This window comes from Balaenoptera ricei, chromosome 8 (assembly GCF_028023285.1).
Source record: "Balaenoptera ricei isolate mBalRic1 chromosome 8, mBalRic1.hap2, whole genome shotgun sequence".
Lineage (NCBI taxonomy): Eukaryota > Metazoa > Chordata > Mammalia > Artiodactyla > Balaenopteridae > Balaenoptera > Balaenoptera ricei.
In genome coordinates, this window is record NC_082646.1 from 7,702,445 (window position 1) to 7,729,833 (window position 27,389).

The 27,389-nt window shown below is 39.2% G+C and overlaps 2 protein-coding genes and 1 long non-coding RNA gene across 5 annotated transcripts in view; 2 read left to right on the top strand and 1 right to left on the bottom strand.

Annotated features, from left to right (window-relative positions):
• LOC132369564 (uncharacterized) overlaps positions 1 to 27,389 on the top strand; it is a 139,057-nt gene that overhangs the window by 146 nt on the left and 111,522 nt on the right. For 2 of the 3 annotated variants that reach the window (XR_009504449.1, XR_009504447.1), the window contains exon 2: positions 3,639 to 3,735. This is a non-coding gene — a long non-coding RNA (uncharacterized LOC132369564). Of the gene's footprint in view, positions 1 to 403; positions 540 to 3,638; positions 3,736 to 27,389 lie in introns of those variants that run through there. The other variant, XR_009504448.1, reaches the window with a different exon arrangement.
• LOC132371145 (prostate and testis expressed protein 3-like) lies at positions 18,284 to 20,207 on the bottom strand. The gene is made up of 3 exons (XM_059932495.1): positions 20,159 to 20,207; positions 18,844 to 18,966; positions 18,284 to 18,426 (listed from the first exon to the last, which is right to left on the bottom strand). Exons 1-3 carry the CDS (start codon positions 20,205 to 20,207, stop codon positions 18,284 to 18,286), a joined length of 315 nt encoding a protein of 104 aa, XP_059788478.1.
• On the top strand, positions 24,012 to 25,114 carry PATE2 (prostate and testis expressed 2). The gene is made up of 3 exons (XM_059929237.1): positions 24,012 to 24,021; positions 24,490 to 24,618; positions 24,978 to 25,114. Exons 2-3 carry the CDS (start codon positions 24,501 to 24,503, stop codon positions 25,112 to 25,114), a joined length of 255 nt encoding a protein of 84 aa, XP_059785220.1. The 5' UTR covers positions 24,012 to 24,021; positions 24,490 to 24,500.

Genomic DNA, 27,389 nt, shown 5'->3' on the forward strand with positions numbered 1-27,389 from the left:
CTTCCCTGCTCCGGCGGCTGCGGGGCTGCGAGACACCGGGGAGTGCGGCTCTCAGAGCCGGGTTGGAGCCACTTCTCCCGACCCCGCCTCTTGCCTCCTGACGGTCGCCCTGGAGTCTGATACGCGCAGGTTCCGTATAAAGACCGGACGCGCATCCGCAGAGAGTACTTCCCGCCGTTTCCGAGGCTCTCTGGTTTGACCCGTTGCTGTGTCTCCAGCCCTTGCCAACGTGACTGTCAAACTGCTCCCGCCACTCCAACTTCCTTGGGTGAACGAGGCCTCGCTTGTGGTTTTCCTCTGGAATGCTCCCGTCTGCTCCCTTCGCATAATCTTACCCTTAAATTTGTTTTGTTTTGTTTTGTTTACGTACCTGGGGGAAAAGGTCTAGTGCTTTGGGAGTTGCTGACGGTGAGACCTAGAAAAGAAAAAGGGTAGAGGTCTTCACAGCTCTGTCTTCATCACTGCCCTGCAACCTAACTAAAGCAACTTGTCCTCCTCGTCCGGAGCGTTCTGTACCCCACCTCACAACAAATAGGAAGGTGACAAGTTTAGTTTACACTATTAAATTCAGGAGTCAGTGAGAGGGAGAAAATAATCTGTAATCTTTTCCTCCAAACTTCATATTACCTCTTACTCTTACCCCTTTGTCCTAGGGCCTTTGCACTACCTCTAAGGCACTTTGGATTTGTTGGGGGAAAGAAGAAGGAATAAACAAAGGAGAAGAAGACAGAAGTAGTTTGTGAAAGTTTGAATGACCCGACCCCTAGATCTCCAGTGTCTTAACACGACTTTAGCGCACACATTCTTTTGTCATGAACAAATACCCCACGTTTTGGTTTGGTCATCTCATAGCTGCATGCCTTTTTCAGTGGCATTGAATTTGTCTTAGAAACAAGAGCGGACAGAGTCATTTTTCTTACCTACTGCTTTGCTCATTCAACAAACTCCTTAAACACACCGCCCCATTAGTTTCATGTTGTCCTTTATGTTAAAATTTTATCTTTGAAACCCTTTAATCAGTAACTTGAAGGATCTATCTTCCGTCATCTTTCAAGTGGTATCTTGTGTTCAACTCAATTCCTGTTATTTGGTGGACCACTTCCTCCTCCAGCTTTGTCTAGATCTGATTTGATAATCCTCGTGGTTCCTTGAAATCCACTGAACCCAGGTCAAGAAAACTTGACCAGGGCCATGTAAACTACCGTGTATAGAAGGAAATCCTATTCCTGCAAACCAAACTGCATCTTTTAAAAAAAAATATTTAGGAAAATTTCAAACATAAGGAAAAAATGAAGCTCTGTGAACTCAATGCCAGCCCCAGCAATTGTTAACTCCTGGCCAATCTCGCTGCTCCCATATCACTATCTACATAACTCCTCTTGTGTTTCTTTGAAGCAAATAGCAGGCATCTGAAAGCTATAAATATAGCAGTATGATTTCTAAAAACATAAAAGACTTTTAAAAAGTGTAACCACAATATTATTATTACAGCTAAAATATTTAATGTATTTCCTTAATATCATCAAATATCCAGTTTAATTTTCTACTTGCCTCGTAATTTTTTTTTTTTCTCTACTGTGCTTGTTTAACCCAGGACCCAGTCCTCTTCACACATTGTGATTGGTTGATACGTCTTTCAAGCTTCTCTTATTCTACAAGTTCCACCTGCATATTTTTCCCTTGCAATTTGCTTGTTGAAGGAACCAGGTTGTTGGTTCTGTGAAGTTTCCCATAATCTGAATTTTGCTGATTGTGTCTAAGTGACGTAGTTTAACATGGTTTCCTTACCTTTCGGTAGTAATGCATCCTTTTCCAGATGCTTTCCCTGATTGGCCTAGCTAGTTTAATTAACGCATCAGGATCGTTATGCATTCGAATATTGCTTTCAACTGGTTATATCCTCATGTTTAAGTTAATCACTCCTTTATGATATCTTTGCTTACCTCACCCCTTTGTTGACATTTTCAAACTCCTTCAACTATAGACCTCTTATCTTTTATTTGCATGTGTGTGGATGGTAGTTTAAGGAATAGGTGAGAATGAGATCTTCCAGGAGAGTACAGAGTGAAAAGAGAAGGCAGCCTGCTCTCTTCTGGAAACTCTCATCTCTTGAACTCTGGGAGACTACCCTGTCCTGTTTCTGCTCCTGCCTCTCTCCTCTGCCTTTCAACTGTTGCTGGTCCCCAAGGATTTGTCCTTTTTTTTTTTTTTTTTTTCTCCCTTGGAGAGCTTATTAGTTTTTTTGTTTCCACTATTCATTTTATGTGAGATAATTTCAAAATCTGTAATTTCAATCCTTACTCTCTCCTGAGTTTCTGAAATCTATCTTATCTGCATATTAGAATTTCTACGTGAATTTCTTTTCATCTTTCCAAATGCAGCATATCTGAAATATTACTCATCTTTCCCCTCTGGATTCACCCTTGTGATTTCCAAGGGTGAATGGTATTATCATATCCCTGTGCTCTCACCCCTTAAGAGATGATCATTTTTTAGTCTTTCTCATCCCCATGTATCTCATTAAGTTCTGTCATTTGTTCCCTTGTAAAGTCTCATCTCTCTTCCTTCCATTTCCTTTTTTACTACTAATCATTAGTTCAGCCCTATTATTTTGTTCTTGGATTCTTTCAGACACATTTAATAATACTGAAGAATATGGGATAGTAGCTAAGACTGTAGGCTCTGGGTCATATTATCTGGGCTCAAATTCTGACTCCTCCACTGCCTAGATACGTGACCTGAGCAAGTTATGTAGCCTTTCTTTGATTCTGTTTTCTCATTGTAAAAATGGAGATGATAATTCGACTTCCTTTGTATGTTTTCTGTGAGAATTAAATGAGAAAAAGTACATTAGCATAGTGTCTATGGAATAATATCTCACTGCATTATAAATATTGTATATTATTCTTTAGTCTTTATAATATTCTTTATTCTATTCTTACGAGAAGAATAGCTCTCTGCCTTCCCTTTTATCTCTCTTGGCTCAGTCCATCCTATACATCATTGCCAGAGGAGTCGTCCTAAAACATTAATCAAGTTATTCTGCTAAAGCACCTGCAGTGGTCTCTCTTTGCCAGAGTAAATTCATTCTTCTTGGGGCCCTGCATGATCTGGACCCATCCTGCCTTTTCAGCCTCATTTCCCAGGTCCCCTCTACTCAAGCTTCCCATTCTAGTCTGTCTTGTTTCTTCACTGTCCTCAAAGCCACTTGGCTTATTTAACTTTGGATCCCTTCCTTATCTAGATTCTCCTCTTATCTCCTTTCAAATCCTATGCCTCTTGAAAGCCCATCTCCAATTTACCCCTTCCACCAAGCCATGCCTGATTACCCTCAGCCATTGGAATTTGACCCTTTTTGAAATTCCTATAGCACTTACCTTTATTTCTCACTTAACTTCTAAAATACCTAGACTGAGACTGTTAATATTCTGTTTAGTTTAATCGTATCTCTTCATCCCAAGCTGCTCATTCCTTTCCAGTCTTACTTTCTGATACTTCATAATGTGAGCCCTTCACCAGTCTACTCATTAAGCATTCAAATGTCAGCAATGATTATTGTTATAACTATGATGATGTATACTTCTACCATTGCTCATACAGGGCCTTCTCTGCTCATCTCTCTCTCTCTTCTTTTTTAGCAATCACAAAGGCAACGGTTGTAAACGAAACAGCAAGGGTCAGGAATCAGGAGACCAGAGTTCTCTTCCCAGTAATTTGCCAGCATAATTTGGACAGGTTAGTTTCTCTTTGTTTTTCTTCTCACCTGTTAAATGGAGTTACATTAGATATTATGTTAATTGCTTTCAGTTCTAAAACCCTTTCATTTTAAATCTATTTAAGGGCCAACTCAAGTATGTTATTCCCAATCATTCTTATTTATGTCTTAAGCACTGATACTCATATCGGGCTTTTTATTCTTCTTACGTCTCCAAGTGTGTATTTCTTTTCCTCCCAAGAAGATCAAGCTCTTTGAGGGCAGGTATATGTCTCATATTTGCTGTTATTTGCCACAACTATCAAAGCTCTGTGTGTAATGGAATTCAGTGTGGTTGGATTAAATTTTAAATTAAATGTCCTGCCATTAAATCAGAACATTTAATTACTTCCTTTCACTCAGGAGCAAAACTCCTGTCCTGAAATTCCTAATAACCAGTGAGATGCCCCAGCTGGGAGGGGCAGATGCTGTATGAGTTGATGTGGAATGAAATATGGTGATGTTGTAAGTCAGAGTTTCTCGACCTCAGCGCTGTTGATATTCTGGGCTGGATGAGTTTTTGTTTGGGAGGACTCTTCTGCACATTGTAGGACGTGTAGCAGCATCCCTGGCCTCTACACTTTACATGCAGTGGCATCCCAGTAATGACAATCACACATGTGTCCAGATATCACCAAATGCCAACTGTGGGGGCAAAACCATCCCCAACTGAGAACCACCTCTTATAAATGAAAGTCTTAGACAGGACATGCCAGATGGTGAATGAGGTTTTCTTTACACCATGTTTCTTTGTATCTGCTGTACTTCTTACAGATGTTTACATTTTTAGAAATAAAAGAATTAAGAACCGAGTAGAGTTTTTTGTGTGCAGAAGGGAAAATATCGGAAAATTTCTGTGCCCACAGTCCAAGGAGAAGTAGCAGAGTAAAGCCAGCATTTAGGTGGCTTCATAGAAAGTAGTTTCAACCTGAGGCTCAGAGAGAAAAGGACCCTGATTTCTCAGAGCCTTAGGAGGTTGTGAGAAGGAATTTTAATTTTGGAATGAAGAAGGAAAGTAAGATACCTAGGAGAATAATTGGCCCAAGGGTTGACCTAGAGTAGGAATGAAAGAAAGAAACAGGGGAACCCTGGGGAGGAAAGAAACCCTTTGATGCCTTAATGTTGCGGTTATCGTGAGGTTTTGATATAGCAGTCTATATGTATACAAGATTGCTTTAAGTTGCTAGTCTCTTAATTTCACATGCATTTCCAATGTCCTGCATTTGTGCTCTCCTCTTGATTTCCTGCCTTTACTATATGTTTTCCTTTACTGTTAAGCTTTCCCATTTGTAATTTTCTTGTTTCTAGTTGTGGGCTTTTCTTTTCTGCCTAGAGAAGTTCCTTTAGCGTTTGTTGTAAAGCTGGTCTGGTGGTGCTGAATTGTCTTAGCTTTTGCTTGCCTGTAAAGCCTTTGACGTCTCCGTTGAATCTGAACAAGAGTATTCTTGGTTGTAGGTTTTTCCCTTTCATCACTTTAAATATATCATGCCACTCCCTTCTGGCCTGCAGATTTTCTGCTGAAAAATCAGCTGATAACCTTATGGGGATTTCCTTGTATGTTATTTGTTACTTTTCCCTTGTTGCTTTTATATTTTCTCTGTCTTTAATTTTTGTCAATTTGATTAATATGTGTCTTGGTATGTTCCTCCTTGGGTTTATCCTGTATGAGACTCTGTGCACTTCCTGGACTTGGGTGACTGTTTCCTTTCCCATGATAGGGAAGTTTTCAGCTGTTGTCTCTTCAAATATTTTCTCAGGCCCTCTCTCTCTCTTCGCCTTCTGGGACCCCTATAATGTGAATGTTGGTGTATTTAATGTTGTCCCAGAGGTCTCTTAGACTGTCTTCATTTCTTTTCATTCTTTTTTCTTTATTCTGTTCCACAGCAGTAATTTCACCATTCTGTCTTCCAGCTCATCTTTTCATTCTTCTGCCTCATTTATTCTGCTATTGATTCCTTCTAGTGTATTTTTCATTTCAATTATTATATTCTTCAACTCTGTTTGTTCTTTAAATCTTCTAGGTCTTTGTTAAACATTTCTTGTATCTTCTCAGTCTGTGCCTCCTTTCTTTTTCTGAGACTTTGGATCATCTTTACTATCATTACTCTGAATTCTTTTTCTGGTAGTTTGCCTATCTCCATTCGCTTAGTTGGTCTTCTGGCGTTTTATCTTGTTCCTTCATCTGGACGATATTCCTCTGCTGTCTCATTTTGTCTAACTTACTGAGTTTGCAGTCTCTGCTTTGCAGGCTGCAGGATTGTATCAATAGTTCCTCTTGGCTTCTGGTATCTGCCCCCTGGTGGGTGATGCTGGTCTAGAGGCTTGTGCAGGCTTACTGGTGGGAGGGACTGGTGCCTGCCCACTGGTGGGTGGAGCTGGTTCTTATCCCTCTGGTGGACAGGGCTGTGTCAAGGGGGCTGTTTAGAGGTGGCTGTAGGCTCAGGAAGACTTTAGGCAGCCTGTCTGCTGATGGGTGGGGCTGTGTTCCTGCCCTGTTGGTTGTTTGGCCTGAGGCATCCCAGCACTGGAGCCAACAGGTTATTGGGTGGGGCCAGGTCTTGGTGTTAAAATGGCAGCCTCCAGGAGAGCTCATGCCAATGAGCACTCCACAATACCTCTGTCACCAGTGTCCCCATTCCTACAGTGAGCCACAGGCACCCCCTACCTAGCCAGTATACCCTCCAAGACCAGCAGGTAGGTCTGGCCCAGGCTCCTATGAAGTCACTGCTTTTTCCCTAGGTCTCGGTGTGCATGAGACCTTATATGTGTCCTCCAGAGTGGAGTTTCTATTTTCTCCAATTCTATGGAGCTCTTGCATTCAAGCCCTGCTGGCCTTCAAAGCAAATGCTCTGGGGGCTCCTCCTCCTGATTCCAGAACCCCAGGCTGGGGAGTGTGACATGGGGCTTAGTACTCTCACTCCTGTGGGAGAACCTCTGTGATATAATTATTTTCCAGCGTGTGGGTCACCCACCCAGCGTGTATGGGATTTGGTTATATTGCGTATGCACCCCTCCTACAATCTTGCTGTGGCTTCTTCTTTGTCTTTGGATGTATAGTATCTTTTTTGGTAGGTTCTAGTCTTTTTTGTCAATGGTTGTTCATAGTTTGTTGTGATTTTAGTATTTTCATGAGAGGAGGTGAGCTCAAGTCCTTCTATTCCACCATCTTGTCTCCTTCCTCAGGGACATTTTCTTTACTGGTATAAAATAAACTTTTTCCAGCCTGGCTTGAGCATGTGGTGAGAGAGACATTAACACCCCACCCTCACCCCAGTTACATACACCCTCATTAAGAACTTCTTAATAAAAATAAATAAATTTAAAAATAAATAAATTTAATAAATAAATAAATTTAAATTTAAAACAAATTTAATAAATAAATTTAATAAATTTAAATTTAAAATAAGTTTAATAAATAAATTTAAAAATAAATAAATTTTAAAAATATATATGTATATTTTTTTAATTAATTAATTAATTTATTTATTTTTGGCTGCATTGGGTCTTTGTTGCTGCGCACAGGCTTTCCCTAGTTGCAGAGAGCAGGGGCTACTCTTTGTTATGGTGCGTGGGCTTCTCATTGCAGTGGCTTCTCTTGTGGAGCATAGACTCTAGGTGCGTGAGCTTCAGTAGTTGTGGCTCGTGGGCTCAGTAGTTGTGGCTCGTGGGCTCTAGAGCACAGGTTCAGTAGTCGTGGCGCCCGGGCTTAGTTGCTCCGTGGCATGTGGGATCTTCCCAGACCAGGGCTCGAACCCGTGTTCGAGCAAGACCCAAGCCCATTTTAAACGTCTGATTACATTAAGTTTGCTGACACCCCAGTGGCCAAAGCAAGCTACATGGCCAAGCCTAGAATTAAGAGACTGGGCAGGTTATCCCACCTACAATAGGAGGACAATGAAAAATTATAGGTCAGAGGATGTAGACAAAACGAGGGGTGAATAATTGGAGCCAGATAATGCAATATATTTACTATACATCATGACTATGTGTGTCTTATTCTAGGGATGTAAGCGTGGTTTAATGTTAAAAAATATCAATTAATATAGTATTATAATAACTGAGAAAAATTAGATGATCATCTTCAAAGAAAAGAAGTCATTTGACAAAATTTAACACCCATTTATATGAAAAAAAACAATAAAAGGGGAATTGATGAGTATCTTTTTTTTGTACTTTATTTTTTATAAATTTATTTATTTTTTATTTATTTATTTTTGACTGCGTTGGGTCTTTGTTGCTGTGCACGGGCTTTCTCTAGTTGCGGTGAGCGGGGGCTACTCATCGTTGTGGTGCACGGGCTTCTCATTGTGGTGGCTTCTCTTGTTGTGGAGCATGGACTCTAGGTGTGCAGGCTTCAGTAGGTGTGGCACGCAGGCTCAGTAGTTGGGCTCTAGAGTGCTGTCTCAGTAGTTGTGGTGCATGAGCTTAGTTGCTCCGGCACGTGGGATCCTCCCGGACCAGGGATCGAACTCGTGTCTCCTGCGTTGGCAGGCAGATTCTTAACCACTGCGCCACCGAGGAAGTCCCAATGAATATGTCTTTAACATGATAAAATGATGTATACGTCAGTCCCAAAGCCACTATTTTATGTAATGGGGAAACATTAGATGGTCATGCTAAAATAAGGAATAAGGCAAGGACAGCTCATTAATATAATATTAGAAGTATAGCCAATGCAATTAGACAACAGAAAGCAATTAGAGGGCTTAGAATTTGAAAGGAGGAGGCAAAACTATTTTCTTTTTCAAATGAAAGAGTGTATAAAAAATCTTATGAAACCAAAAGAATCAATAGAAAAACTGAGATATAATGATAATTTATTAAAGTACTCGGACATGAAATTAACATTCAGTTATCAATAGCCTTTGCATTACAATAACAACTTAGAATATAAAATGGAATCTCATATACAACAGAAAAAATCCATATAAAGAAAGCTATTAAAACCTCCTGAAAGACAGAGTAGTTGGCTTGAAAAAATACCGGTAAAAGCATACCATCACTTTTTGCCCTGGAGTTAGACATGTTGAATATAAAGATCAACGGGAAGAATAAACAAGAAATGCCAGCAAAATGCTAAAGAAGAGCAATGAAGGAGGGCTAGCTTTTTCAAATATTGAACTCAACTACAAAGCCTCTATAATTAAAACAATATTAATACGTGAATAGTTGAAGAGAACTTCTTGAAAATATTTCCATGATGGTTTAAATGGCCGTTAAAATTTTTTTAATTGAAGTAATGCTCCCTCTGTTTCTTCCTATGTTATAACCCTCAAATATAACTAACAGTTCTGAATTCTGTCATCGTATGTCTGTCTTACTTGTTTTTAAAGTTCAGGTAAATGAAATTGTATAAATGAAATGCACTGTACCCTTGTCTGCCTGGCTCCTGTTGCTCGTCATCATGTCTTTGAGAGTTATCCATGTTGCTGCATGTAGCAGTAGTTCAGTCTTTATACTGTGACGTAGTGTTGTGTTGTACAAATATACCACACCATCTTTTCTGCCGTTGATGAGCAGTTGTACTGTTTCTAGTTTTTAGCTATCACAAATAAAGCATCCATGAACATTTTTTTGCAACTCTTCTGTTAGAAAACAGACATTAATAAAAAATTGACTGTGTGTTGTTTGTCCAAAGGAAGCAAAATAACTCTATCAGCTGCTCTAAGGGCATGAAAAACAATGATTAAAGCAATCTTCTAATCTGATCCAGGACTAATATGGCTGGGAACAGTTAAAAGGTTCAAGAAGAAGGTTGGGGTTTTAAATGAAATGCTTTCTGGAAAAGTAGCAGACTATGAAACTATTAAATAATTCTCTACATTTTTTTAAAGATTAAAATGTAGCACATTTTAATCACAGCTGGGCCTTTCATAGGGGGATTCAACTGGAAATGTGACCTCCCAAAATACACACTAGCCCTCCAGTGAGCTAATTTCTATTAAAGAAAGAAGTGCTTTCTAAGGAATTTGGAAGCCCAAACAGCTTGTCCAATTGCCCTGAGTGATAAGGGGGGGAAAAGACAAGTCTTTAGAACCAGAGGGATTAGAGCTGTTATAGTGATTTAAGATTGTGCAATTTATGCTAATTCTGTCATCTCTCTTGGCCTCTGTTTACTCCTCTGAGCATTCTTATAAACATCTTTTTTTGGACCTATTCACTCATTTTGCTACCTAGGGTAGAACCACTAAGTCATAGGGTGCACCTATAATGAGGTTGAGAACATACTTAGCATATTTTTTCAAACTGATTGTACAGTCTCATCAGCAACATTTTTCAGATACTTATTGACCTTTTGGGAATTCTTTTTTGTGAAGAACTTGTTCAAGCCTTTTGCCCATTTTTTGTTGTGTAGTTTGTCATTATCAAATGGATTTTGAATTTTTATGAGATATAGTTGTTATATAACAATGTGTAAGTTAAAGGTGTACAATGTGTTGATTTGATACATTTATATATTGCAATATAATTACTACTGTAGCGGTCGCTAATGCCTCTATCACATCACATAATTATCATTTCTTTTTTGTGGTGGGAATAATTAAGATCTAGTCTCTTAGCAACATTGAAGTTTATAATTGTGTATTATTGTCTAATCACTATTTTGTGCATTATCTCTCTGGGACATATTTATCTACTAGTTGCAAGTTTGTATCCTTAAACAACATTTCCCCTATTTCCCCACCCTGAAGCCCCTGGTAACCACCATTCTACTCTGTTCTTACTAGCTTGGCTTTTTTAGGTTCCAAATACATGGGAGATCATACAATATTTGTCTTCCTCTGTCTGATTTATTTCATTTAGCATAATGCCCTCAAGTTTCATTCTTGTTACTGCAAATGGCAGAATTTCCTTCTTTCTCATAGCTGAATAATATTCCATTGTATATATATGTACACCACATCTTCTTTATTCATTCATATTTTGATGTTGATGGAGACTTAGGTTATCTCCATATCTTGGCTATTATAACTAATGCTGCAATAACATGGGAGTGCATATATATATATTACTTTTGTTGCTTGTGATTTTGGTGTCATGTCTAAAAACTTTTGCCAAGACCAGTGTCCAGAAGTTTCTTTCCTATGTTTTCTTCTAGAAGTTTGATGGTTGAAGAGACTATTCTTTCCCCATTGAGTGTTCTTGGCTCCCTTGTCAAAGATCAGCTGACTGTAAATGTAGGGGTTTATTTCTGGGCTCTCTATTCTATTTCATTGATCTGTGTGTCTATTTTTATGCCAGTACTGTACTGTTGTAATTACTATAGCTGTGTAGTATAGCTTGATATCAGGAATTATGATGCCTCCAACTTTGTTCTTCCTTCTCATGATTGCTTTGGTTATTCAGTGTCTTTTGTGGTTCCATGCAAATTTTAGAATTGTTTTTCTATTTCTGTAAAAAAATGCCACACCATTGGAATTTTGATAGGTATTGTGTTGAATCTATAGATGGCTTTGGGTAGTATGGACATTTTAACAATATTAATTCTTCCAGTTCATGAACATGGGGTATCTTTTCATTTGCTTGTATCTTATATTTCTTTCATCAGTGTCTCGTAGTTTTCATCATACAGATCTTTCACTTCCTTAGTTAAAAGGTATATTGTTTTTTATGCTATTGTGAATGAGGTATTTTTATTTCTTTTTCAGATGTTTTGTTGTTAGTGTATAAACACAACTGATTTCTGTGCATTGAGTTTATATCCTGCAACTCTACTGAATTTGTTGATCAGTTCTAACAGTTTTTTGGTTAAGTCTTTAGGGTTTTCTATATTGAAGGTCATATCATCTGCAAATATGACAATTTTACTTCTTCCTTTTCAATTTAAATGCCTTTTATTTCTTTTTCTTGCCTAATTGCTCTGAGTAGGGCTTCCAGTATATGTCAAATAACAGTGGTTAGAGAGAGCACCCTTCTCTCATTCTTGATTTTAGAGGAAAAGCTCTCAATTTTGTACTGTATATATAATGTTAGCTGTGGGTTTATCATATATTGCCTTTGTTATGTTGAGGTATGTTCCTACTATAACCAATTTTTTGAGGATTTTTATCATGAAAGGATGTTAATGTTTTGTCAAATGCTTTTTCTGCATCTATTGAGATGATCGTACAATTTTTATCTTTCATTCTATTAATGTGGTGTATCACATTTATTGATGTGCATTGGTTGAACCATACTTGCATCCCAGAGATAAATCCTATTTGGTCACAATGTATAATCCTTTCAATATGTTGTTGAGTTCGGTTTGCTAATATTTTGTTGAGAATTTCTGCCTCTATATTTATCAGAGATATTGGTCTATAGTTTTCCTTCCTTGTAGTGTCCTTATCTGGCTTTGGTATCAAGGTAGTGCTGGTCTTGTAAAATGAATTTGGAAATGTTCCTTCCTCCTTAATTTTTGGGAATCCTTTGAGAAGGATTGGCATTAGTTCTTCTTTAAATGTATGGTAGAATTTGCCAGTGAAGCCATCTGGTCCTTCAGTTTTCTGTGTTGGGAGGTTTTTGATTGCTGATTCAGTCTCCTTACTTATTATTGGTCTGTTCAGATTATCTATTTCTTCCTGATTCAGTCTTCATAGGTTGTATGTTTCTAGGAATTGATCCATTTCTTCTAGGTTAACCAACTGATTGGCCTGTAATTGTTCTTAGTAGTCTCATATGATCCTTATTATTTCTGTGTTATCATTTGTAGTGTCTCCTCTTTCATTTCTGATTTTATTATTTGAATCTCTTTTTTTTTTCTTAGTCCAGCTAATGGTTTGTCAATTTTGTTTCTCTTTTCAAAAAAAGGAGATCTTAGTTTTGTTTATGTAAAAAAATTTTTGGTCTCTATTGCATTTATTTTCACTCCAATTTTTGTGATTTCTTTGCTTCTGCTAACTTTGGGCTTAGTTTGTTCTTCTTTTTCTAGTTCCTTGAAGTGTAAAGTTAGGTTGTTTATTTGAGATCTTTCTATTTTCTTAATATATGCATTTATCACTATAAATTTGCTTCTTAGAACTGCTTTTGCAGTACGCCATAAATTTTAGTATGTTGTGATTCCATTTTTATTTGCTTCAAGATACTATTTGATTTCTCATTTGATTTCTTTTTTGAGTCATTGGTTGTTCTGCAGTGTGTTGTTTAATTTCCACATGTTTGTAGATTTTCCAGTTTCCTCTTTTACTGATTTCTAGGTTCATACCATTGTGGTCAGAAAAAAATACTTGGTATCATTTCAGTCTTTAAAAATTTCCTAAGACTTGTTTTGTGTCCAGATGATCTATCTGGATCATCTATCTGTATGATCTATCTATTGCTGAAAGTAGGGTACTGAAGTTCCCTACTACTGTTGTATCATAGTCTATTTATCTTTTACTCTGCTAGTATTGTCTTAATACATTTATGTGCTTCATAAAGTTGGGTTTTTATATATTTATCATCATCATATCTTCTTGGTGAATTGGCCCCTTTATCATTATATATTGACCTTCTTTGTCTCTTGTTACTGTTTTTTGGCTTAAAGCCTAATTTTTGTGATATAAGTATAGCTACCCCTGCTTTCTTTTGGTTTCCTCTTGCATGGATTACCTTTTTTCATCTCTTCACTTTGAGCCTATATGTGTCCTTAACACATTTTTAACTGGAGACATATTATAGCCACAAGCATTAGTTTCTGCAAAAATCTCCCAGTCAATAATGTGTTAAAACTGAAGTCAGTCTCTTGTAGGCAGCACGTGGTTTGGTCATGTTGTTTTATCCTTCCAGCCACTCTGTGCCTTTTGATTGGTGAATTCAATCCATTTACATTTAGAGTTATTATTGATATGTAAGGACTTACTAATGCCATCTTATTAATTGTTTTCTGGTTTTTTTGTATTTATATTGTTTCTTTTTCCTGTTGTTTCTGCCTACCTTTGTAAATTGGTGTTTTCCATGATGGTTTGCTCTGTTTCCACTTTCTTTATCTTTTGTGCCTCTACTCAAGGGTTTTGTTTTGTGGTTACCATGATTCTTCCCCCCCCCTCCCCGCCCAGTTTTATTGAGAAATAATTAACATACATCACTATATAAGTTTAAGGTGTACATCATGATGGTTTGGTTTACATATATTGTGAAATGATCATCATAATAGGTTTAGTTAACATCCTTTATCTCATAGAGATACAACAAAAAGAAAAAAGGTCTCCTTGTGATGAGAGCTCTTAGCAACTTTCTTATAACTGGAAGTTTGTACCTTCTGACTATCTTTTTCCAATTTCCCCTCCACCATGAGTCTTATATAAGACATCTCATAGGTAAAATAATCTAGTTCAACCTGATAGCAACTTAATTTTGATTGTCTATAAAACTCCACTCTTTTACTTCATCTTTTTTATATTTTGAGGTCATTATTTACCTCTTTTTATATTGTGTATTTATTAACAAATTATAGTAGCTAAATTATGTTTAATGCTTTTTCCTTTGACCTTTGTAGTATAGTTAAGTGGTTAACAAACCATGCTATTAGAGTTTTCTAAGTTTGACTGTATATTTACCTGTACCACTGTGTTATATATTTTCATATGTCTTCATGTCATTAATTAACATCTTTTTATTTCACCTTGTATAACTCCTTTCTGCATTTCTTGTAAGGCAGGTCTAGTGGTGATGAATTCCCTCAGCTTTTGTTTGTCTAGGAAAGCTGTAAGATTTTTATGTTCTGGATACAAGTTCTATGTAGGTTATCAGTATTGCAAATATCTTCCCCAAGTCGTTAACTTGTCTTTTCACTCTCTTACTGATACATTTTGATGAACCGCCATTGTTAATTTCAATGAAGTCTAACTTATCAATGTTTAAAAATGGTTTTGCTGTTCAGGTGATGTTTAAGTAACCTTTTGCCTATTCGAAAGTTACAAATACATGCTGTGCTTTCTTCTAGAAGTTTTATTGTTTCACTTTTCACTTTAAACCTACAGTCCAGTTTGAATTTGTTTTTTGTGTATGTTGTGAGGTAGAGGTAATGTGTAGAAAAATTTAACTAAGTAGAGAACCCAGAATTAGTGTTAAGTGCTAATGGAAATTCAGCATATTATGAAAGAAGCATCTCAAATTAGTTGAGAATAATATAAACTTTAAAATAAATGTTTTTGGTACCCCGAGATAACCATAATTCAAAAAGATACATGTGCCACAATGTTCATTGCAGCACTATTTACAATAGCCAGGATATGGAAACAACCTAAATGTCCATTGACAGACAAATGGATAAAGAAGATGTGGCACATATATAGAATGGAATATTACTCAGCCATAAAAAGGAATGAAATTGAGTTATTTGTAATAAGGTGGATGGACCTAGAGTCAGTGATACAGAGTGAAGTAAGTCAGAAAGAGAAAAGCAAATACCGTATGCTAACGCATATATATATATATATATATAATCTAGGAAAATGGTACTGATGAACCTAGTGGTAGGGCAGGAATAAAGATGTAGATGTAGAGAACGGACTTGAGGACACAGGGGGGGAAGGGGAGGCTGGGGTGTAGTGAGAGAGTAGCATTGACATATATACACTACCAAATGTAAAATAGCTAGCTAGTGGGAAGCTGCTGCATAGCACAGGGAGATGAGCTCAGTGCTGTGTGATGACCTAGAGGGGTGGGAGGGAGGCTCAAGAGGGAGAGGATATGGGGATATATGTATGCATGTAGCTGATTCATGTTGTACAGCAGAAACAACACAACATTGTAAAGCAATTTTACTCCAGTAAAGATGTATTAAAAAAATAAATAAAAAATAAATGTTGTTGGACTAATTGGCTAGTCATGTGGAAATAGATTAAATTGGATCAATTTCTTACAAGGGTAAATTCCAAATGGAGAATCAAAATGTTAATTTAAATCCATGAAAGTGTTAGAAGGAAACATGGATGAATTATTATCTAACCTGGAGCATAAAAAGTGGCTGAATTCCATTAGTTATCAGTAAGTGTAAGATAACTTTTACGATGAGTAGACTAGTTAAAATTTAAATGACTGATAGGACTTCCCTGGCGGTCCAGCAGTTAGGACTCTGAGCTTCCACTGCAGGGGGTGAGGGTTCGATCCCTGGTCAGGGAACTAAGATCCCACATGCTGCAAGGTGCAGCCAAAAAGTAAAAAAACAAAAAACAAAACAATAAATGACTGATAATAATTGGTGATGGGAATTATGTAGAGTAACTGGAATTCTCATACAGTACTGGTAGGACTATATATTGGTACCACCACTTTGGTAAACTATTTGGCAGTTTCTTTTAAAGTTATGCATATGCCTACCCTATGACTCATACATGTTACTTTTAATTACCTACCAAAGAGAAATGAGTGTGTATGTCCATCAAAACTCTTATATGAAAATGTTCATAGCAGCTTTATTCACAATAGCCCAAAGCTGGAAACAACTCAATGTCCATCAATAAGAGAATTGATTTAATAAATTGTAGTGTATGTATACAATGGGCAAAAAAAGAATAAACTTTTGATATAAGCAAAAACATGCATGAATCTTAAAAATATTATGATGAGTGATAGAAACCAGACTCAAGGTAGTACTTTCTGTATAATTTCTTTTATAATAAGTTCAAGAACAGGCTGGGACTTCCCTGGTGGCACAGTGGTTAAGAATCTGCCTGCCAATGCAGGGGACATGGGTTCGAACCCTGGTCCGGGAAGATCCCACATGCCGTGGGGCAACTAAGCTCGTGTGCCACAACTACTGAGCTTGCGCTCTAGAGCCTGTGAGCCACAACTACTGAAGCCGTGCTCCTAGAGCCCGTGCTCCACAACAAGAGAAGCCACCACAATGAGAAGCCCACGCACCGCAACGAAGAGTAGCCCCCGCTCGCTGCAACTAGAGAAAAATCCGCGCGCAGCAATACAGACCCAATGCAGCCAAAAAAGAACAGGTAAAATTAGTTCTATGGTGATAGAAGTTAGAATAATACTTTGGGGAGTGGATTGTTACCTGAAGAAACTTACTAAGGTGATAAAAATATTCTATGTTTTAAATGAGATGGTGGTTATATAGGTTTATACATTTTTCAAATCACATCAAACTGTATATTTAAAATATGTGCATTTTATTATATATGAATTATACTTCAATTAAGAAGGTAATTATTATTCAACTCATAATGAATAACAGATCTTGTTAACAATAATCAATAGGGCTAAAATCTGTTAGATGAAAGATTGAAGGGAAACTTTAGATGGTATAGATAAATCTGAGAACAAGCAAATTTATGTGATCAATCCTGACATCATTAAAACTAGGAAAACATGTGCTTTCAGATATTTCCAAGGGTTGGGCCAGATTACCCTTTCTAAACTTCCAGGCCTATTTCATACTTGATATAATAAAGTATTGATTATGAATTTTGAAGTAAGATTAGCTATTGAGTTTTAGAAGAATCCCATCAAAAAAAATTTTTTTTAGTTAATATATTTGAATAGTGGAGGGTCCCATAATAAGAAATGTCCTTTTCATAATCTTTTTGAGAAAAACACATGGTATGTTGGCACTGGAGTGAACATTCTATGTCTGGTAGGGAGTAGAGGTTACCATTCCCGGTACACTCAACAAAGTAGGTAAAAAACCAGAAAAGTCATGCTAAACAGATGGACAAGAAAAATTCCATCAGCTTTACTGGCTGTTCAATTAAACACAATAAAGTTTAATTGGCCAGCTAAAGGCAATAGAGATGAATAAGACAAGGCACATGTTCTAGCTGTGATTTATAACATACTAGGGCAAATTAGACAAACAGAGAAATGATTCATTTTTGTGAGAGAGTGTCAAAAAAAAAAAAAGTACCCATAAAGTGACTTGGGTATTCAGAAGAGGGAGAATTTGTATAGTCATTGTGTTCATTGCTGGGGAGGTCAGAGTAGAGGTGGGTGGCAAAAGAGGAAAGGAATTGAGAAGACTAGAAGAGGAATAGGAAGAAATGAGAGTTGTAATGTATCTTGAATGTACATCTTGACAGGCCTAGAAGTGGCTATGTGTGAGCTGTGAATGTCACAGAGGCAGGAAATTCTTTATTTGCTGTTTCTTACATTGTATGTGGAGACACCGTGTAAATGCTAAAAAAATCATGACTGAGTGTGAGATGGACACTGTCCACGGGGGAAAATAACTTCTTGCCACTACAGGAAAATCTTGAGTGTCCACCATCTGTTTTGTTGCTGTTTCTGCTTAATCATGGCCATGATAAGAATTTCTAGTCCGCCTCCACTATCTAAGATAATCGCAAGGATCTAGAATGGTCTTGTTTTAAAGTTTTCTACTGGGCCTCTTGGGGGAGGCCTCTTGAAGTACAGAAATGCCAGACCCTGTAATGGGAGAAATCTGTTGTTCAGAATCATTATCCTCCGACTGAGGTAGGAACCAAGCTTGAGGCAACAGGAGGGATAACACTGAATTACAGAGAGAGCTGGGATCCTTCCAGGACAGACAGGGCAGAAAAGCAAGGGCGGGCAGACTGTGAAGGCAGAGAAACATCAATAACATTTTAAAGGGACAACTTAGGAGAAAAAATATTTTAGATTTTTGAAGTTACAATAATTGTAGTTGCAGCATGTATGAACATAAGTTCGATCGTTGAGTTTGTATGTCAATTCTCTGCAGAATCTCTGACACACCAGATATGATAACTGGAGGATGTTATCTGTAATAAGAAGGAATCATAGAAAATAAGCCAGTGATCTAAGTTCTTTAAAGACAAGTCAAACCTGGCACTAGTCCTGTCAGTAAAAATTTAATTAGGCATCCGAGGTAGGTTTGGGGTTGGCTTCCCATCTTGTACTTCCCAAGGGGACTCAGGCAGGGAGATGAAGAAATCACAGGTCCCCTGCAGGGGTTATTTGCCTAAGTTCCCTGGCAACCCTCAACTCTTTGTACAGATGCTTCTTCCTCCTGTCTCATTTCCCCAAGTCCTCTTCTGTCTGCATGCACAGGGACCCCTGCCCAGGGGTATAAGGCACTTTGGTTCCTCTCTTGAGTTGGCCTTAGTCTGAGATAGGAAATTGGTGAAGTACTCTCCTAAGAAGTTTCTAGGAATCTCACAGCACCTCCTCTAACTTACCCTGGAAGACCTTTAAGATCATGCATGTCTCGTGCTTCTCAGCAACACAGACACCGAAGCCCCTTCTACAGCGATCTGTCTGTGTGCGAAGGTGGCATGTTATGCATCTCAGGGGTGTCACTGCTGGAGAGCACAGAGCTGGTGTGAGGCCAGGGGAGGCAGGGACTTAGAAGAAGCTAGACCTATCCAGGCCTGGGGTGCGGGGTGCGGTGCAGGGGCGGGTGGAGAGCTGGCGGCTGGGATCCGGGAGTAAGCAGCTGGGTCTCTCACCAACTCCACATCCCCAAGAAATGCCTCTGTGAGAGTTAAAGGTTTCTGGTCCCGACTTCAGCCCTTTTAACCTGGTGACTTTGAGCAAAGATTTAGCCTCCGGCTAAATGGTTTTCCGGCTTAAAAATGGTTCTGTTCATGCTGGCCTGGCTTACCTGGCAGCACTGTAGTGTATCACAAGAGTGTGATAATGAGGCTGAGAGCTTTAAACTGTTTTACCTACGCTAGCATTACTACGATGGGATTTGTGAGATTGGCGGCTAACGTATTGTTAGGTGATATACTCTGTTTTTAACTTGGAACTGAATCTACGTGAAGACCTCATGAATTATATCATAGTCAGTGCCACTTTATGTGGTACTGTGGGGTGAGCTGGTCAAAATACAAGTTTAATTAAAAAACACCTCTCCCGGGTGCACCTAAGTGAGAAGGTAACATTTATGGAGCATCTCATATGGGCTATGTTCTCTTACTTTGTATCTAATTTAATCCTCACAAAAGCCTTGTAAGTAGGGATTTCCCCATTTCTCAGGTGAGCAACCAGAGGAACAGAGAATTTAAGACAGTGACTGAAACATTTTTTAATCTGTCTGATTCCAGTGCATCCAGTATTTTCTTTCCTGCAATCACTTGTTGTAATATAAAAATCCCTGATAAGGGCATCAAAAGCCCTTGATAGCACCAAAACCAACTATCAAATTATTCATTGTAGACTCAGCAGATGGGATACAGATTTATAAATGGAAAGGATGTCCTGAGGAGAATCTCACTAGGAGTTTTGATTATGGGGAATGGTAGGGACAGAGTGGGGAGCAGTCTGATGGGGCGGCCACAGCGGCTTGAGCCCTTGGTGGGGAGTGGCCGAATGTTGAAAGGGGCAGACAAGTTGGCATGGAGGCCCAGGGAGCATTCTGAAGGCTGGCTTCCCCTCCCACATAAACGTGGTCAAGACTCAGCCCCACATGGATACCAACTACACGTATGGAGTTCCATGGGGCTTCCGAGATCCTGTCTCTGGAGCCCACTCCTCAAGTCTGTGACTCACCCACAATGCAGCAGACGACGGGTAAGAGCAACAAGAAGTGTTTGTCCATGCTGACAGAGAAGTCTGTTACACAGGAAGAAAAGAAGCCAGGGTCTGCAAGCACAGGTCTTCAGGCCACAAGAAGAAACCTTCCTCTTCATCATAGGGCAGGGATTATTCATGCCTAAGGGGAACCAATCACACAAGGTTCCCTCTGGGAGCTCAAGTTCATGCTCACTCCACCCCATAGCAGAGGATGATAATTAATAAATGTTGGAGCTTATATGAAGTTAACTTTGTTTTTTTATATACTGTTCATCATAGTAATTATTATTAATGCAGTTATGATATTATCATTCTTATCCCAATTTCACAGAGGAGGAAACTGAGGCTTGGTGAGGTCCAGCATCTTACCCAAGATCACGTATCTAGTGACTTATAGAGCCAATACTCAGAGCAAGACTTTCTCGTTCCAGAAGCCATACTTTTAACCATCTTGATTGAATGCCTCTTGGAGATTTATTCATACATTCAACTAATATTTATTGAGAGCTTTTATGGACCGGGCACAGTTTCACGTGTAAGAGCAGAGCAACGAATAAGTCAAAAAAAAGCTCACCTAGCTCCACACTTTATGGATGAGAAAACGAAGAGTGAAAGAGATGAAAAGGTGTATAATCTATGACCAAGCTGGGCCTTCCACCTAGAATTTCTGATTCTCAGCCCAGAACTCTTTCACTTTACTAGAAATCTGTTCTCCAAGGCCAGGGACTGTTTACTTTGTAGGACTGTGAAATCATCTCTAGAATTATCACATGGCTTGATCTTTAGGAAATTTATATTGTGAATCTGGCCAGTTTTGCCCATGCTTTAGGTATCTATCTCTACAAAAGTTAACTCAGGTAAGGTTCACCATGGGTAAACCACTGGAAAATTATGACCAGTTCTGGCACTGTCAGTCTCTGAAACCCATCAGTGAGCTTATGGTAGTTTGGCTAGAGGCAATAGGAATCTTCTATCATGAATTCATTTTAACGACATGTTCTTTAGTTGTAGGAACAATATGTTCATCAAAATATCTCAAGTATGACATTTTTAGATATCAGATAAAGATTGGGTGAAGTAAAGTCTTAGCTCAAATGCCACAAAATTTATAGTGTTCCTTTTCTATGACCAGAGTGTGGAGCCCATCTTTGCCTAAGAATAGAGGCCTTAAACATGAGGGAATTTGTTCCTTTGAGAAGAATTGATTCTAGAATGGCAATCAAGATTGTGAAGTCTTTGAATCTCATTTCCTATTCTTCCATCTTTCAGAAGATGTTGGAAACTAGATAGCATTTTTCAGGACTTTCCAAAGGCTTATCAAGAAGGCAAACTTCTGAGCCTTTATTTGTCACCTGTTTTCTCTTCTTTCTCTTTAAAGTGAGTGACTCTAGAATCATAGCAAAGGAAGAAGAAATTCTAGGTTAAACCACAGAGGGTTTGCCCAGTTTCTATTCTTCTTCCTTCAAGGTGCCCCTTGGCAGATATTTTCTGGAAGGCCCATTGAGTTCTGAATCTCTTTTCTACGGGATTATTTTCAGTTAGGATTGTAGAATTTTGCAACTCCACCCAAGCAAGAGGTTCTCTGATCTACTTCTCATCCTACCGCAGTATCTCATCCATCACATTTTCTCCTGTAAACAATGTCTTGTGGTATGTGTGAGCCTTCTAAAGTAGAATGTGTATTTGTGGATGTGAATCTGGAACTCGAAATAGGGGTCTGAGGTAGAGATATGGAACTGAGCATCATCAGCTCGTGGATGACCTCAAGCTTGAGCTATGAGAACGGGACCCAGTTCTCGCCCAGTCTCAGTGAATCAGAACTCAACTAGTTCCCAGCTGCTAACCCACCCAAAGCAAATTAAACAGTTTGTTCTAAAGCTGACTGTGTCTTCACAGTTCATTCTAGAAGACAATGTAATTAATCTTTCCATCTTTTCCAATACCCAAAGCCAAATGTAAGCCTCGCTGCAACTTAACACCCGACAGAATGCTCCCAACGTCATCCTCACAGCCAGGCTCTTGGCCCTTGAATGCCAGAACCACAGTTACAGCCTCCACCTCATTGCCTCTCTCAGTCGGGTGCCCTTTCCTGCATGTGGCTCCTTTTGACTGCAGTTTCTGACACCTACCCTAGCAAACGGGCCCAGGCTTCTCCTGAAATTTTAAGCACTGCACAGGGAGTTAGTGCTTGATAGTTTCCAGGGCCTTAACAAATATGAGCTTTCTCTTCTCACAGACTTTAATAAACTACTAATACCAGTCCTATGATGAAAATTGTTCTGGACGTCAGTAACTCACCCAGAGTCACATGTTGGCAAGCAGCAGAGCCAGGACCTGAACCCATGTGTGTACCAAACTTAAGTTTGGGATAAAGGGAGATGTCCTTTCTAGAATTCAGTATTGGTACAGAGGAGTGGGTACTTTAATGTCTTTTCCAGCCCTGGGAAAAATGACTCTTTTCATTGATGTCTTGCAATGGCACAATAATGAGCAGGAGATCCCATTTTATGTGCTTGGGACAAAGTAATCTCAGCAACAAGTGCAGTGCATTGTCCCCTTGAGCTCCTCTCTTTACCCATATGCCATCACCTCCAACAAGGTGCATCTCTCTGAGTTTCTTGCTCACCCATGTCTCTAGAACCACATGACCAGCTCTCATCCCAGTGTGTCAGGTTGCCTGACATCTCTGTATTTTGACATTTGCTGTTCCTTCGGGTGCCTGTCCCTATTCACTTCTTCTAGCTAACACATCACTAGCCTTCAAAGTCCAGCTCAACTATCCCTTCTTCAGGGAAGCCTTCGCTGGTCAGGCAGTCAACTTTGAATGTCTCTCATTTAGGACCCCATAGCCAACTGCGCTTGATGTACTTGTGGTCTCCTTAACTAGACTCAAGTCTTTGTGAGGCCACAGAATAGTGGCCTGGTTTGCTTGGTGACTTCTCTCTTTGTGATTTTGGCATTTGGTATGTTTGTAGAAAATATTTACTTTAAAAAAATCCATGAATTAGTTAATAACACCTGAAGGCAAACTAGGCACATCTCACCTTTCTGCTGAAACGTCCCTTTCCTACACCACAGAAGGGACACTCAGTGTTTCCCCCACATTCAGACTATACCTGGAATCCTGAACTTCATTCCTGGTGCTTCAGTCTAAGTGAGACAAAGACAAATCTGAGATTATTCTGAGATTAGTGAAGAGAGCTAAAAGGAACTAAGGTGTCCAAATCCTGTCTTGAAATATCTGAAAGGTTAAAATGTGGGAAAAAAATTTGACTTTACTTGCAGAGCACAAGGCTTAGCTATACAAGAATGAATAAAGAATGTATATATATATATGTGTATATGTGTGTGTGTGTGTGTGTGTGTGTGTGTGTGTGTATATATATATATATATATATATATATATATATATATATTCATCATTGAGGAGAATTTTAAAATAGATGCCTTAGGGGCATTGAGACTCCAGTTGGTGGTTTGGTTGGTTCTGGGAACATTGAGGTACTGTTCGTCACTGAAATTTTATGATTATATGATTTAGATGAATAGCCCAAGGACAGAACACTGGGGGAGATGAACCAGTACCTTCCACAGGCAACTGCACATGACCAAAGTCCCAGGATGTTTGTTCTGTTTCTGCTGTGCATAGCCTTTCTGGTCTGCATGAGTAAGGGTAAGTCCTGGAGACAGAGGAAGGGTTGGTTGTTGAGTAAGAGATGGGAAGATGCTGGGGGAGGAGAAATTTCCAGAATTGGCTCTTGGGGCTTTGGCTGATGCATGTGTGATTATGACAGGGAAACTTCTTCTTTTCACAGGTGAATTTCGTGAACATCTGATAGGTACGACCACAGCTAGTCTAAAGTCCTTGGTAAAAAGGTTATTGGTGACATTTTTGGAGTAAGCCTTCCCCTCCATCTTTTGAGAGAGCTGTTATCCATTCCTACTATAGAATCCTAGGAGTTTGATCTTCCCCCAGACCAATTTAGTCCATTTCGTGGAGTAAGGAAGCTAAAATCCCTGTCTTTGCTTCCTTTTCCCCATTACTGGACAAAATCATTAGGCTAGATAAGGGGTTCATTACTTGGGGACCACAGATAAATTTTACAGGAACTCCAACCTTTTGAGATTATATACAATATTTGATTTATGTCTGTATAAGTTAGCTTTCACAAGATTATCAAAGGGATCAGGGTCCCGAGATAAGTTGCGAACCACTAGTCAATAGTAAGTTCCTGTTGGGAAGCCCCCAGGCCTGGAGAACCTTCTCCATACTGCATCCTTTAAGCACCTCTTTCTGTGTCTGGCAGAGCCTTCGACGATGTGTTATAAATGTAAAAAATATCATCTTGGGATATGCTATGAAGGCATGAGGTCCTGCACCCTGAAGTACCACCAGACCTGTGCTGTTGAAAACATTTACTTACTTACCGGAAAAGGTAGTGTTGGGTATAAAGTGACTGCGAAATAACCACCTTTTTCCCCTTAGAGACAGTTACCTGCTTTTGTCCGCGGAATACATGGGTGAGTGGGATGGGTGAGGGTGGGGTGGTCCTGCAGAGGGTATGGCAAAGATGGACTTTTCCTTAAGACAGCACTGAGGAAAGGAAAGGTGAATGTTCCTTATAAGTTAGGAAATAAAATCCAGTCTCTGGGTCAGTAATTAATAGACTCTGTCTTTTAGCTCATTTGGGTCTGGAGAAGAATCAGTGAGTCTCTGAAAAGAGGTTATTCCTAGGAATATGATAGGAGAACACAGAGTCATTACAGTTATATTCGCTTTCTTTCACCTCCTCAGGACGGAGTATGTATTTTTATTCAAAACTGTCGTGTATGACCAACTGTGAGGACATCAACTTCTTAAGTTTTGAAAAGAGGACAGAGCTCATCTGTTGCAAACATAAAAACTATTGCAACCTCCCTGAGGGAGTCTAGTTCTGCATCTCTCCTGGATTTTTGATTATTCTTCAACTCACCATCCCCTTTATCTTTTACCCCAAACCTGTATTTTGCTCTCCACTTCTAACCAATGGTAGAGAGTGAGAAAGCCAGCTGGTAGTGAAGAGTAGCCATCATAAGGAGGCTACTAGGAGATAACTGGTTCTCGTTAATGATGGAGCACTAGACGGAATGTTTGCAAATCCCCGCACACAGCCTTTTGGTTTTCTTTTTTTTCTTTTTTTTTTTTTTTTTCTTTTTTTTTATAGCTACTTTATTTATTTATTTTATTTTATTTTTGGCTGTGTTGGGTCTTCGGTTCATGCGAGGGCTTTCTCTAGTTGAGGCAAGTGGGGGCCACTCTTCATCGCGGTGCGGGGACCGCTCTTCATCGCGGTGCGCGGGCCTCTCACTATCGCGGCCCCTCCGGTCGCGGGGCACAGGCTCCAGACGCGCAGGCTCAGTAGTTGTGGCTCACGGGCCCAGCTGCTCCGCGGCATGTGGGATCTTCCCAGACCAGGGCTCGAACCCGTGTCCCCTGCATTAGCAGGCAGATTCCCAACCACTGCGCCACCAGGGAAGCCCTACGTTTTGGTTTTCTTATGATGGTGCTGCCATGAATAGTGTTGGGTTTTAAATTGGTTATTTATTATCTCCTATATGGAAATGCAAAGACTTGGGTCAAAATAATCCCAAGCTCATCCTGGGAATTCGGTGATCATACTTTATCCTTGTCCATACCCACTCCTCTGGGCTGGGATTCTCTCTTGATTAGCTCTGACACCTGGCACTCTCCTTTTGCCCATGGGTTATGGAGATAAATGAAGACTAACTCCAGTTTCCCAATTTGCTGGCAACATGAGCCCCATCTTTCTCTGGTAGAGCTCTCAGGAGGAATCTCAGGCCTGGGAAAAATCTGGACAGGCAAAGGGATGAGGCATCAAGAAAAATTTTAGGGGCATTTCAGTTTGTGGAAACTAAGATATGAGAAACAATTTGGTGTGGGTGGAGTTATCATGGCCCTTCCTGGCCAGGTAGCCAGGTAGCACGTGGTTGAACTAGGTTATTGAATTGGAAATGGAAACCTTGTGCCAGAATGGCTGGTCAGTCTCCTCTCATAAGAATGTGAAAAAAATGTTGCTAATAAATCAGGTGAAGATAATAGAATGTCTAGAGATGCCACGTGGTAGTGTTCCAGTTACAAAGTGTCCTCTGTAAGATGCAGTTATGAGTAAACAGAAAGGATGATATAGCAGAAGCTAGTGGGGGTGGGAAGAGATGCAGGTGACATGGAATGAAACAAATAGGCAGAGAGAAACTGAGTAGCGTTGGCGGTGAAACAACCCACCTGTGGCCAAGGTGGTGAAGCTTCCCTGGGTATAGAATAACCCTGGCATTTCTCTCCTTGTGAATGAAGCTTACTGCAGTTCTCGGTCCTGGATTTCCACGATCATTTTTCTCCCTTACTATGCCACATGAAATTCTTACAGTAAAACACTTACCCCTCTACTTGAAGAGTTTGATGTACTCTCTGCCTTTGCCTGCGCCTGAAAATATAATCCTTCCTGAGGAATTCTCATCTGGGATTTTAGCTGGGATGAAGAAAGACGTGTAGATAACTTTTTCAAAATAGGCAGGCAGGTTGGAAAAGCCAATGTAACATGGATATTTTGAGTTAGGGAAGCAACATATATTTTTAAAAATTTTATTGAAGTAAAGTCGATTTACAATGTTGTTTTAATTTCTGCTGTACAGCACAGTGATTCAGTTATACATATATATGTTCTTTTTCATATTCTTTTCCATTATGGTTATCACAGGATATTGAATATAGTTCCCTGTGCTATACAGTAAGACCTTGTTGTTTATCCATCCTGTATATACTAGTTTGCATCTGCTAATCCCAAACTCCCAATCCTTCCCTCCTCCACCCCCCACCCCCTTGGCAACCACAAGTCTGTTTTCTGTATCTGTGAGTCTGTTTCTGTTTCATAGATATGTTCATTTGTGTCATATTTTAGATTCCACATACAAGTGATATCATATGTTATTTGTCTTTCTTTTTCTGACTTACTTCTCTTAGTATGATAATCTCTAGGTGCATCCATGTTCCTGCAAATGGCATTATTTCATTTTTTTTAATGGCTGAGTAATATTCCATTGTGTATAGCACCACATCTTCTTTATCCATTCATCTGTCGATGGACATTTAAGGGAAACAACATATCTTTATTTCTGGCTGTATATGGGCTCTCTCACCCATTGAATCATG